The 14,744-nt window shown below is 40.8% G+C and overlaps 1 protein-coding gene across 3 annotated transcripts in view; it reads left to right on the top strand.

The window, feature by feature from the left end:
• Positions 1-4,341: 4,341 nt before the first annotated feature.
• The window catches only part of arvcfa (ARVCF delta catenin family member a), a 48,119-nt gene continuing 37,716 nt past the window's right edge, over positions 4,342-14,744 (top strand). For 2 of the 3 annotated variants that reach the window (XM_067433975.1, XM_067433976.1), the window contains exon 1: positions 4,342-4,673. In XM_067433975.1, coding sequence (XP_067290076.1) covers positions 4,653-4,673 — 21 coding nt within the window. In that variant the 5' untranslated portion in view covers positions 4,342-4,652. The remainder of the gene's footprint in view (positions 4,674-14,744) is intronic. The other variant, XM_067433974.1, reaches the window with a different exon arrangement.

The raw sequence follows: 14,744 nt of genomic DNA, 5'->3' as shown, positions 1-14,744 counted from the left end.
GATTTTAAAACGGTTTTCACAGGATGAATTTTGAGTTCGTAAGCTTTCAAATGACACCTGTACTTTATGATGATTACTAAAATATAAGATACGAAAAAAAGGCCATCAAAAAAAGAGTGCCAAGTGTCCCACCTGTGGGATGGTGACAGTCAAACTGTTTGTCCTCTTACAAAGTTCTCAATGCTTGGGTTTGCATGTAGGGACCCTCATGATGCTGCCGTGTTAGTGTGAGGCTATTTTGAGCTGTTAGTGGTATTAACTAGCGGTTTAATTGGACTTATTATATGCCCCATAGACAAGCGCTATAAGCTAATCTGTGTTTAGAGATAAAACTATAAAAAAGTTTGTACATGTAATAGTACATTTTGTGTGTGCAGTTTTGGGAATTGTGTGTAGAGTTTTGAACATGTGGAAAAGATTGAACACACAATTTTGCAAACTAGGCTGGTTTATCAAAATACTTAACACAATTCGCAAAACCACGCAACCAAACTGCAAAACTCCTCATATATCTTGCTAAATGAAGCACTGCAACCAAAACTACACATAGCATTGTCAAAATCTAACTTTTGCATGAAATGGCACACACTTCATTCATATGATCAGATTTTTGTCTAACCAACTACACACTGTTGGGCATAATGAAACACACTCTCATCTTTACAATGCTTTGCCATAATACTAGGCCAAATATTATGTATAATATTATGTAGTTCAAGTTCTTAAAAAGTAAAGTAAAATTCTTCAGATTGTTAACATGCACAAAAATATTTACAGACACACACACATGCTGTTGAAACATTTATGATTTATTATTTACATTTTCACCAAACAAGTCAGTGCAACTTTTACATTGGACTGAGCAAAAATATGCTCACAAAAAAACAGTAAATTGAAAAAAGTAAAAAAAATAAAAAAATAATATATATACAGTCCCTGACAAAAGTCTTGTCGCTTGTGAACAAATTGACCTAAAGTGCCGCTGAAATATATTTCTAATCAAGATTTTTTTAAAGAAATGGCTCATTTTAATCCCACCAGCTTTTGTGATCATGTTTCAGTGAAAAACTAAATCTTTAAAAAGTATTCTAATATTCACAGCTTGGTAAAGCCCATTGAGTCAATTTTTGCAAAGACATAAGTGTTGTCGCCTTGTCATATGAGCTTCACCTGTGACTAATAATGGATCAATTAGGTCTCAAGTGTGTATAAAAAGAACCCCAGTGCACTAGACCTTCACATCAACTGCAACTAGACCTCTGCAAACATGCCTAAGATTCACCCAGAGACTAAAGTTTTGATTATCAAGAGGCTGAAGACCAGATCCACTGCTGATGTGGCAGACACCTTCAATGTGTCTCCGCGTCAAGTACAGAGGATAAAAAAAAGATTTGAAGAGACTGGAGACGTTTTTGACAAGCCCAGGTCAGGCAGACCCCGCAAGACAACTGCTCGAGAGGACCGTTTGTTGGCTCGAAAATCCAAGGCCAGCCCATTTTCCACTGCAGCAGAGCTCCACGAGACCTGGTCACCTGAAGTCCCTGTGTCAACCAGAACAGTTTGTCGGATTCTGTCTCGAAATGGCCTCCATGGTCGAATCAGTGCCCAGAAGCCAGCACTAAACAAAAGACAATTGAAAAACCGTGTGGCATTTGCCAAGGCCCACAGCCTGCTAAAAGGATGGACGCTGGAAAAGTGGCAGAAGGTGGATTTTCAGATGAATCTTCTGTTGAATTACACCACAGTCGCCGCAAATATTGCAGGAGACCTACTGGAGCCAGAATGGATCCGAGATTCACCCAGAAAACAGTGAAGTTTGGTGGCGGAAAAATCATGGTCTGGGGTTTCATCCAGTATGGGGGTGTGCGAGAGATCTGCAGGGTGGAAGGCAACATCAATAGTCTAAAATACCAAGAAATCTTAGCTACCTCTTATATTCCCAACCATAAAAGAGGCCAAATTCTGCAGCAGGACGGTGCTCCATCGCATACTTCCATCTCCACATCAAAGTTCCTCAAGGCGAAGAAGATCAAGATGCTCCAGGATTGGCCAGCCCAGTCACCAGACATGAACATCATTGAGCATATGTGGGGTAGGATGAAAGAGGACGCATGGAAGACGAAACCAAAGAATATTGATGAACTCTGGGAGGCATGCAAGACTGCTTTCTTAGCTATTCCTGATGACTTCATCAATAAATTGTATGAATCCTTGCCAAACCGCATGGATGCAGTCCTTCAAGCTCATGGAAGTCATACAAGATATTACATTTGGATCTCACAGCACCACAACTTAATTTGCTGACATATTTTTGTATTTGCAGTAAATTTGTTGCATTTCTGTATAGGCGACAAAACTTTTGTCTTGCCAAAATTTGACCTTTCCGTCTTGATTAAATGATAAATATTTTTTCTATGAAAATTATTTATTTCAGTGCATTAAACATCATTTAGGAGGGTTTTAGCTTTTCATATGAACTATTTCTAACACCAATTAATTAATTAAAAGTCAGGTTAATATCAGGTATTTCTAGAAAATAGATAAGCGACAAGACTTTTGTCAGGGACTGTATAAGCATCATCAAGATTTGTAATCGATGCATCAAGAAATCGAGTAAATCGTTACAGCCCATATATATATAATATTATATTATATCATTATATTATATTTTATTTATTTCACTCAATGTATTTATTGCAATTTTACTTTATTTTTCTCAATTTTTACTTTATTTCTCCATTTATTTCACGCAATTTTTTTTATTTCTCTGATTTTATTTCTCTCCAGTTCAAGAAATAGAGTTAGAATTGTCCTGCAGTGCAATTCTCTTTATTTCTCTGATTTTGACTTTATTTCTTAAAATGTTTACTTCATCTCTCTCATTTTATCTCTTGCAAATTTGGTTTTATTTCACGCACTTTATTTCTGTAAAAAAAAATTATGCAATTTTTACCTTATTTCTCTGAATTTATTTCTCAGAGTTCTGACTTTATTTCCTGAGATTTTTGCTTTGTTTCTCTCATTTTATTTCTCACAATTTTTACTTTATTTCACACACTTTATTATATTATACTTTATTTATTTCACGCAATTTATTTATTGCAATTTTTACTTTATTTTTCTTAATTCTTACTTTATTTCTGAATTTATTTCTCTAAAAAGTGCCGTTTTGAATTCCAAAATGTGTTTAGACTTTAGGAGACTTGAGTAGAGGTTTTGCTCCCAGTGTGTCAGGTTAAGTAATTGTGCTGTGCGTGTCATTTTAGTGTGTTAGCAATGGGAAAACTGTAATGCTGGCTCCTCATTGGCTGTGATGAAGATGATGAAGATGATGATGAAGCTCTCTCTCGGTCTGCTGGTTTAAGGTTGAAATGCGGGGACATTCGGCTGGATTTCCCCACTCTCCTGATGAAATCTGTGGAGTAAATCATCCGGCCGGATCACTGCTCTCCAGGGGAAGTTGTCTTACATTCATTATTAATCACGATTCAGAAAGAGTTGTTCCGTATGCATTATTGATCATAAAGTGTCTCCAGTGCAGGGAAGCCTGAGGGAGTGAAGCCGATCCGTTACGACTCCAGGATCTGTGAGCTAAAAGATCATCGCTAGCTTTAATCTCACAGTTTATTTCTCTCTAACTCAAGAAATAAGCTTAGCAGAGCAACTCTCTTTATTTCTCTGATGTTGACTTTATTTCCTACAATGTTTACTTTATCGCTCTCATTTTATTTCTGTGAATCTTTTGATTGCTGCAATTTTTACTTTATTTTTTTTTATTTATTTCCTGCAATGTTTACTATATTTCACACACTTTATTATATTATACTTTATTTATTTCACTTAAATTATTTATTGCAATTTTTACTTTATTCCACTGAATTATTTATGTTTTTAAAGTGTGTGTGTGTGTGTGTGTGTGTGTGTGTGTGTGTGTGTGTGTGTGTGTGTGTGTGTGTGTGTGTGTGTGTGTGTGTGTGTGTGTTGTGTGAGTGTGTGTAGGGCTGAGTTTGTGTGTGTGGGGGTGTTTGTGCAGGACTGAGTTTGTTTGTGTGTGTGTGTGTGTGTGTGTGTAGGGCTGAGTTTGTGTGTGTGCATGTGTGTGTTTGTGCAGGACTGAGTTTGTGTGTGTGTGTGTGTGTGTGTGTGTGTGTGTGTGTGTGTGTGTGTGTGTGTGTGTGTGTGTGTGTGTGTGTGTGTGTGTGTGTGACATCATCAGTAGCATCCTCATTCACTGCATCTGTTGTTAAATGAGCGTTAATGATGTAATGAATGACACACACACACACACACACACAGCTGCATCTCGCGCTCCTCGCTGGGCTGTGAAGTGTGTGTGAATCGTGCTGTTGATTCAGCAGCTCTTTACTGCGCGCGCGGGTGTGTGTGTGTGTGTGTGTGATCATGATCGAGTGCATGTGGACGCGTGAGGCAGGAGGAAGGAGGATGCCTGCTCGTGTGTGAAGCAGAGAGAGAGAGAGAGAGAGAGAGAGAGAGAGAGAGAGAGAGAGAGAGAGAGAGAGAGAGAGAGAGAGAGAGAGAGAGAGAGAGAGAGAGAGAGAGAGAGAGAGAGAGAGAGAGAGAGAGAGAGAGAGAGAGAGAGAGAGCTGTATTTACTCCGGAGGAACGCCAGACACGTCGCTCGCGCCGCCAGCATGCCTGCGGAGGTGAAGGAGGTGAGTGTGTTCCGCAGCATCCAGGCGTGTGTGTGTGTGTGTGTGTGTGTCATGCCAGAGGCTGGGTGGATCTTTCCATGCACCGATGCTGCGGATCGCGTTTGTGCGCATTACAGGCTTCACACATGTGAATAAGATGCCCGCGCGATCTAAACTCTGACGCGCCGCGCCGCGCTGCGCTGATGCGGCGGAACTCGACTGGCATACCAAAACACGCTCTGCGCGCGACTGCGACTGCGGATCGCGGGGAAGTTTGCCTTCGCGCGTGATTCATGTGTCCTACTTGTGTGTGTGTGTGTGTGTGTGTGTGTGTGTGTGTGTGTGTGTGTGTGTGTGTGTGTGTGTGTGAGTGTGAGTGAGCGCGCTTTCGGACCCGAGCTGCCCTTGAGCGAGTCACTGACCGATGATCCAGCATGCATGTGCACGAGCGGCCGAGGGATGGAGGGATGATGATGATGGAGGGATGATGATGGAGGGATGAAGGGCCACTCGGCATGACGTATTGTGTTAGACGGGTTACACACCAAACACTCCTCTGTGCGCGAGCAGCAGATCTAGCACTTATAGACACAAAATGATTAATTAGTGCATTAATATTTATCTTTCATCATCTGAAACGACTCTCCTTTAAGCGCATTTGCATGAGTGAGATCATATCTCAACTCAAATATAAGTGGATTACACACACTTCTCCCTCTCCGCTGTTACATAACTCCTGAACCCATGTCTGTTTGGCAGATTGATGATTATTAGTTTTACTAGGAATATCATGCGCTGAAATAATTACTAAGAATCGGCAGCAGAAAGACTGAACTAGTATATTCTCCTCCATTTTTAGTCAAGTCGAGCATACTTTCACTCATTTGAACCTGCATAGCAACACCCTAACAACCACCTTAGCAACCGTATCTACACCGTCACAGGCGGGTGTGTGTGATCCTGTTTTGTGTAAAACTCATATATTCTTGTATATACTAATATCTTAAATGATTGCATAATACTTTACTGTTTAACAACTTATTTCATTTTTTTCTAGTAAAAAAGTTTGTTTACAAGCTGCTTGATTAATAAAAATAATGAATTAAAATAAATTAAAACTACTTTATTTCTTTGACCTGATTTTTCACAAGTGTATCTTTATTTCTCAAAATGTTTTCTTTATTTTTCTGGCTTTATTTTTGCAATTTTAAATTTATTTCTTGCAATTTTTGCATTCTTTTTCTGACTTTATTTCTGGCAATTTTTGCTTTTTTTCTGACTTTATTTCTCACAATTTTTGCATTCTTTTTCTGACTTTATTTCATGCAATTTTAACTTTATTTCTTAAAATGTTTACGTTATTTTTCTGACTTTATTTCTCGCAATTTTAACATTATTTCTCACAATTGTAACTTTATTTCATGCAATTTTAACTTTATTTCTCAAAATGTTTACTTTATTTTTCTGGCTTTATTTTTGCAACATTTAAATTTATTTCTCGCAATTTTTGCGTTATTTTTCTGACTTTATTTCTCGCAATTGTAACTTTATTTCTGCAATTTGTACTTTATTTCTCACAATTTTTACATTATTTTTCAGACTTTATTTTTCACAATTTTTACTTCATTTTCTCACTTTTAATTTTTCACAATTTTTACTTTATTTCTCACAATTGTTACATTACATTTCAGACTTTATTTTTCACAATTTTTACTTTATTTCTCACAATTGTTACATAATATTTCAGACTTTATTTTTCACAATTTTTACTTTATTTTCTCACTTTATTTTTTGGCAATTTTTTTTTTATTTCTCACAATTTTTACATTATTTTTCTGACTTTATTTCTTACAATTTTTACTTCCTAACCTCTATATAATGCTATACAAACCTCTATATAACACTATACAAATGTATCAAATTATTATTATTTTTCGCAATTTTGATCACAAAAACTAAATCCTTAAAGTGTTGGAACCCCTATAAGGTTCTGTATATGAAGCGTTGTTTCCATAAAGACCCTTCTGAGAGCTAAGAGTGATGTTAGATGTTAATAAACCTAAAGCAGTGCAGAATAAAAGCCCATCCGTGCACCATGATGCCTGAGCCGACAGCGATCCGCTCGAGACGGATGCTCGTTTCCATGGCGTCGCCGCACGGCTACATCAACATCCATCCGTGAGCCGCCTGAGGCACTTCATCACGCGCTGTCCTTTAAAGAGATTGCTTTATGACGGAGATACAGAGGCTCATGCAGATGTGATTATTCTGAGAGATTCAGAGCGATGGAGACACTCATGATCCAGAGAATGCAGCACAAGAATTAAATCACTTTGGCTTCAAAGAGGAAATGATCATTTATGCAGCCGAATCCAGATTGATTTTAGATTGAACGAGACCTGTTGAGGTGCAGTGACCCTGTAATATCTGCCAAGTCAAGTGACGCTTATACAGGACAGATGGTTTGAAAGCAGCTTCACCGTATCATTGATGGGAACGTTCATCAGATATTAGAGACATTCATATTCTAGAGCAGCTCTAGAGAGGACAATAGTCATTATTCAGATCAGTTCATGCGTTAGATAAATCAAAGCACAAACACACTTTCCTAGCTTTTCCCAGTCAGTTTGTACAGTTTGAAATGATGAATCAGAGTTTAACCCGCTGGTGCTCCTCGTTTAGGGGTTGGTCATCTTCCCGGTCATTAGTGACCGGACATCTAAAAATTAAACTTCCTCCATCCCAGTAAAACCAATGCACTTTATTTTTCCTCTATAATATAATTTTTTAATTGTGTATTTTTAAATGATTTGATGGTATTTTTTTATATTTATGCAATACTTATGGTCTATTTTTGCCATTGAAAATTATATATAAAATGTAATTTTATTTATTTTATTATTTTTTATTATTGCAGTATTTCAGGTTAAATAGAGACTAGACCTTCAAAATAAAAACATTTGAAAGCAGATTTGTGCCCTCTTTTAGAAATATTTAAGAAATGATGCAGCGATGAGTGTAATCTCTAGCGGTCTCTATGGAGCTTCTTGTCAGTTCTCTAGTTCTCTTTTGAATTATTATTATATTTTTTTAGATGATGATTTAGTGTTTTTTTTCCTGTGAATTTTTGTGGTTTTGTAGATTTCCCATTAACTTCTTATGGTGGTCATGTTTGACTGAAGAGCACAAGTGGGAGGATTTTTTTTACAACCACTTAGCATGCTCAAATCATGCCCTCGATTTATTTGTCAACATTTGTGTGTGTTTACTCTCAGTTTATGAGGACATGATTCGGTTTATGGACTATTGTATGCGACTAAACCTTAGCAGTAGCAAGCAGAACGGTTTTGCACGTCAGACTAGTGTAACGTTATACAGAGAACAGCAATGGAGTCCGTTAGCGCATTTGAATGACGAAGCACGCGATCGTGTCGTTTACTGATGTTTACTCACGCGACGATATCCGCTCCGTCAGAAACACACTTCTTTGGTATGATTTGGTGAAGTCCTGACAGCAGTGACCGTGGAGATCCACTTTGCGACGCGACTGAAGCGATGTTGTGAAGCTTCCCGTCATTTCTGCGTTCAAATCGGTTCAAATGCAGCGCTGCCTTCCCAGAATGCTGTGCTGAAGCGTTGAAGTCGCTCGACGTCACCCAGAGGAATAAAGTGGAGCGCGGCGCGACAGAAGTGTTCACGGACGACTGGATCTGCAGCTGAGTGTGTATGGGCGTGCGTTTCCTCTCTCGCTCTAGTCACGCGCGCACCCTACCGGGAGAAGAGCCCGTACGGCCCATACAAGGACCTTCCGCTCTATTAACGTCAAGCCGACCTGTTGGATGTCCTATTAAATAACGCTGCAACCACCACATGTGAACGCGATGCTACTTTATTAACAGAGTTCGGGTCAGCCACCAAACACACATGTACACATGACTCGCGTGCATATTTAGTGCATGCGCACCAAGGAGGGAGGTCGTTCTTAAAGTGCCCGACACTTCTAAAGTACAGCATACTATAATAAACAAATTGCACTTTACTTGTGAACAGATCATTTATCACAATGATCTACATCCCCTTCCTTTAGCTGAAACTTCCTATCAAGAAAATAAACATACTTATTGATCAAGACTGGGGTATGAAATTAACTAGATAAACAACCTAGAATAAGAATGGCTTGCATTATCAGCATGTATACATTACAGTAGATAACTGAACAATAACAGATACCAATCTCAAGATAATCTCTGTGTGCATGAAGAAAACACATCAACAAAGAATAATATTATCAATATGGAAATAACCATAATAAACACATTTAGCAGGCATTCAGAATATGAACCAAAGTGTCACTAGATCACCCATTGCCGTAGCTCACTGTTCGTACCTTGGATTGGGCTTGCAAACACGGCCTGAACGTGTTTTGTAAGGTGCATTACTGACCTTAGTGGGAGACTGTACTGTGTGCTTTGGAAGGTCAGTGAGTGTGGATTCTGGTTGAGGAATGTGTGTCTGTGGTGAGTGTGGTGTATGGGGAGCATAGTCCTCTGTATTTGCAGTGGTGCTTTGAGAGTCAATGTCCTGGGGGGTGAGCCGTGATGGAGGGGGCTCTGCAACAGGAAGGATGTGGCGTCGGTTCCTCCTGTATGTTCTCCCATTGCATTGGATGGTGTATGAGCGAGGTTCCTTGTTCACTTCTTTTACTGTGCCGAGGTGCTCGTATCCTTTGGGGGTTTGCATTCTGACAACTTGTCCCTCTACCAATGGCTGCAGTGGGCGACTTGATGTGTCATAGTATCGCTTTTGGGTCATCCTCTTATTACAAAGCCGTGCAGTGACTTGGTGGGCAAGTTTTGGGGCTGGCTCCAACAGTCTAGAGTTAACAGGAATGGCTGACCGTGTCTGTCGTGACAACAGGCGTTGCGCAGGGGAGCCCAGAGTCAGGTCTCTGGAAATGTTTCTCAGGTTTAGGAGGTTAAGAAACACATCCGTGCCATCTCTGTGCGATTTCTCCATCAGCTGTTTTGCGCTGCGAACTGCCCTTTCCGCCAGTCCATTCGACTGTGGGAACTCCGGACTACTGGTGACATGGATGAAGTCCCACTGTTTGGCGAAGTCTTTGAATCGCTGACTTGTGTACTGTCTAGCGTTATCAGAAATGAGTGTGTGAGGTGAGCCATGCACAGCAAAATGTCTCTTTAGTTTCATGATTACAGCTGCGCATGTTATGTCGCGGAGAAGGTCAATCTCATACCAACCTGAGTATGAGTCCACAAGGACTAGATAATTTTGGCCATGCCACTCAAACATATCTGTTGCTACTGTAGACCAAGGCAGGTCTGGAACTGGGTGTGGTTTTAGCGGTTCTTTCTGTTGATGTGGCTTTGTGCTGTTGCAGACTGAGCATGAGAGGAGTTCTGCTGTGATATCAGCCGTCATCGTTGGCCAGAAAACGATACCTCTTGCTCTGTGCTTGGTAGCGTCCAGCCCTGGGTGGCCTCTGTGGACTATGCCGATATATTCTCTCTGCAATGAGCGAGGAATGACTGTTTTGTGGCCTTTCACTACTATTCCATTTTCCACAGCCAGCTCATCTCTGTAGGGAAAGTATGGACGTACTGCGGGCCACACGCTATGTTCTTTGACTGGCCAGCCTCTTTGAATTACTGTGCTGAGAGCCTGCAACACCTCATCCTCCACCGTATGCTTCCTCAGTTCCTCAAGGCGAGCTGTGGAAATGTAATTGACGGACATGACCTCAAATGAGTCATTTTCAGTGTCTGGAGAGACTTCTGTGTTTGGAGCTCGAGATAGGGTGTCTGCAAGATACATGAGCTTACCCTTCTTGTACACCAGAGTGATGTCGTAGCACTGTAACCTGAGCATCATTCTCTGTAGTCGAGCAGGAGCTGTGTGGATTGGTTTCTTCAGAATGCTCACCAAGGGCTGGTGGTCCGTCTCAACGAGTGTAGGTTTCCCATACACATAGTCTCTGAACTTAGTACAAGCAAACACGACGGCCAGCAGCTCCTTTTCGATCTGAGCATACCGTGTCTCCGTGTCTGTGAGTGTGCGAGACGCATACGCAATTGGTTTTCCTCCCTGCATGCATGCAGCACCAAGCCCGAAACATGAGGCATCGCAGGTTAGCGTAACTGGCTTCTTTACATCATAATATGATAAGACAGGTGGCGTGGACAGACACGACTTGAGGGTATCAAATGCTTGTTGGTGCTGCTGGTACCAACACCATACTGTCTCCTTATGTGTCAGCTTTCTGAGGGGCGCAGCAATGTCGCTGAAGTTTGGGATAAATTTCCCGAGATAATTTGCCATTCCCAGGAAACGCTGTAATTCAGGGACATCCTTGGGGGGTGGCATCTCAGAAATTGCCTTTGTTTTGGAAGGATCGGCTTTTAGGCCCTTACTTGTAAAGATGTGGCCCACATAGCTGACTTGGTCCATGCGAAATTTGCATTTGGCAGGATTTAGCTTGAGCTTGATCTCACGTGCTCTGTTCAACACCCTTTTCAGATTAGCATCATGTTCCGCAGCATTACGACCTCCGATGATGATGTCATCGACAATGATTGTACAGGGGTACCCTGAAAACAACTGCTCCATTGAGCGCTGGAAAACTTCACTTGCAGAGTTTATGCCGAAGGGCATACGAAGAAATCTATAGCGCCCAAATGGAGTGCTGAATGTGGTCATCATGGAGGACTTGTGGTCAAGGCGAATCTGCCAGAAAGAGTTCTTTGCGTCCAGCACTGAAAATACGGTTGCTCCTGACATCTGGGACGCTACTTCCTCTACGCTGCGCATAGGGTGATGAGGTCTTTTTAATGCAGTGTTAAGATCTTTTGGGTTGATACACAGCCTGATTTCTTGTCTGTCTTTTTTGTGTGTCACCACCATGGACGAGACCCAATCCGTCGGCTCTGAAACTGTCGCAATGACGCCAAGGCTCTGCATGCGGTCCAGTTCTGTTTTGACGCGGCTTTGCATTGCCAGAGGAATACGGTGTGCAGGGCGAACCACTGGCTGTACACTGGGGTCTACTGTCATGGAGTACGTGATTGGAAGTTCTCCGAGCTTGTCTGTAAACAAGTCTTTGTACACGTTAAGAACGTCTTCAGTGCTGCCCTCCATACTGACATGATGCACGTCCGGGCTGATTGTAACAATTCCCATGTCGAGGCATGCACGGAATCCTAACAGCGTTTGGACATCTTGATCCACCAAGAAGAATGAAAGCGAATGATTTTGCCCATTTAGGCCACACTGCAATGAGACCAAACCTTTCGTTTCGATTTTACTTCCACCATATGCTACAAGGTTGGGTGTCTTTGATTGCTTCACTGGCCATTCATTGTAGTTAATTTGTTCTAAAGTCTTTTGTGACATTACGTTGCATTTTGCTCCGGTGTCAACTTTCACCTCAATTGGAGCTTTGTTTATGTGTAAAGTGACAAATCCCTCTTCCAACTCTGTCATGTGAGAGTTAACAGCGTTAACGCACTTATCAAATTCAATGCCATCGACGTAAAATGTGTCATCATGGTCAGGGGTTTTGTCTACTTCAAGTTCGTGTACCGCTTTCCTGTAGTTGAATTTCTTCTGACTGAATTGACTGCGCGCTTTGCAACATTTCTTGTAATGATTCATTTTCTTGCAGTTATGACACTGTTGTCCGAATGCTGGGCATTTCTCTTTCTTTGCGGCATGATTATTTCCACAATTTCTACAGTTGGTTATGGTTGGTGAATCATTTTGTTCTGTTCTTTGATATCTTGTGTGTTGGCGCCTCCTACTGGAAAATGGCTGTATTGCATCCACATTAGCTGCAGTCTGTGGTATAGCCAACGTTTTGTTATTTTCCTCTGTTATTTCATGTATGCGACAAATTGAAATGCCTTTGGTTAGAGTTAAATCACTGTCTCTTAACAGTACTTTTCTTAGGCCCTCATTGTTGATGCCACATACTATCCTATCACAGATTAGCTCATCTGTCAATTCTCCAAAATGACAACTTTTAGCTTTAATTCTGAGATCACTGATGAATGCTTCGATTGTTTCACCTTGTTTTTGGTTTCTAGAATGAAACTTGTGTCTCTCCATTGTTTTATTTTGCTGTGGGTTGCATATTTCCCGAAATTTCCTCTTCAGGCACTCCGGATCTTCCTTGGATTCAGCTGGAGTTAAGATCGCGCCGTTCTCGCCCGGTGCGCGCACCTCAGCTGCATAGACAAATGAACGCTCACGTTCAATGGCTTCCGACCCTGCGAGATTGAGGAGGATGTACGCCCTTGTCTTGTCTGGCTTATCATGGTGCGCGGCGGCGATGAAAATGTCATACTCTTGTTCGAAGATTCGCCAATTCTCGGCGATATTCCCATCAAAAGTGAGCGGGTCTGGTCTTCGAAAACCGTCCGCCATTGTTACACACTACGCGGTCTTGAGAAAACTTTCACAAACAGTTCCGTCTCTGTTTTCTACAAAACTGGTTAACTCACGGGCGAAAAGTCCGCTCCATCTTCTGACACCATGTTGGATGTCCTATTAAATAACGCTGCAACCACCACATGTGAACGCGATGCTACTTTATTAACAGAGTTCGGGTCAGCCACCAAACACACATGTACACATGACTCGCGTGCATATTTAGTGCATGCGCACCAAGGAGGGAGGTCGTTCTTAAAGTGCCCGACACTTCTAAAGTACAGCATACTATAATAAACAAATTGCACTTTACTTGTGAACAGATCATTTATCACAATGATCTACACGACCCATACTCGAAAAAAACTCGCCGAAACTTGTGAGAAACCGGAAGGAGTATTTTTAACACAGAAATACTCCATCAAACGTCCAACATTAGTTTTTGAAACTTTGTCTATGTTTAGGATGGGAATCCAAGTCTTTAACAGTGGAAAGCTCAGTATGCAGGAAACAGCATTTCACCGCCCCTTTAATTACTGTTTTTGTGTTGCGTTACTTAGTGACTTTTTATGGAACGTGATGTTACATTACGTTTGCGTTACTCCATTAACTCTTTCCCCGTCAGCGTTTAAAAAAAGAGTTGCTATAGTCAAAGATTCAAACTGTTATGAATCAGAGAATTGATTCATGATTCGGATCGCCAATGTCTCGTGATTTCAGCAGTTTGGCACGCGATCCGAATCATGAATCGATTCGCTGATTCATAACCGTTTGAATCTTTATTTGAGGATTGAACACAAACGCGGAAGAGAAGCCAATGCTGAATAAAGTCGTAGTTTTTGTTATTTTTGGACCCAAATGTATTTTGGATGCTTCAAGAGACTCTAATTAACCCACTGATGTCTCATATGGACTACTGTGATGATGTTTTTATTCCCTTTCTGGACATGGACAGTATAGTGTGCATACACTTGCATACGCTCTCAGACTAAATATAAAATATCTTAAACTGTGTGTGAAGATGAGCGGAGGTCTTACGGGTGTGGAGCGACATTAGGGAGAGGAGTTAATGACAGGCATTTCATTTTTGGGCCTTTATCACTTTTACTTTTGCGATGAAAACACAACTGATGTTTAACTAACGTTTTTTTTTCAAATGCTTGAATTCACTCATCAAAGGTCCGCAGCAAAGAGGTTGGTTAATAAAGTGAGTTTAAATACATAAAGTATAGGCCTATTTGTGTTAATTAACATATTTAAAGCAGTTGTCCTTCATATTGAGGAACACTGAAGCTGTGTTTGTGCGAGTGAGATGAGTAAATTTCACACTTACTCACGATTCTCTCATTATGAGGAGAACAGGAGAGCTGTCAGTCAATACAAGGGACAAGAAATGTAATATTTAAAGGTTAGTAATTTAAAAGTAATGAGTTACTTTACTAGTTACTCGAAAAATAATCGGATTACGTTACTCACATTACTTGTAATGCGTTACGCCCAAGACGGTGAACATCATAGTTAATTTAACCAAAGATAAAAAGGTGACAACTGTCACAGGGTGTTTTGGTGTTGGTTTCATGTTTCATGTTTTTAGGTTTTCATGTTCACTTCCTGGTTTTGTCATGTGGTCTATTGTCATGTGGTCTATTG

Source organism: Pseudorasbora parva, chromosome 23, assembly GCF_024679245.1.
Source record: "Pseudorasbora parva isolate DD20220531a chromosome 23, ASM2467924v1, whole genome shotgun sequence".
Lineage (NCBI taxonomy): Eukaryota > Metazoa > Chordata > Actinopteri > Cypriniformes > Gobionidae > Pseudorasbora > Pseudorasbora parva.
This window is presented reverse-complemented; position numbering and strand designations above follow the sequence as displayed.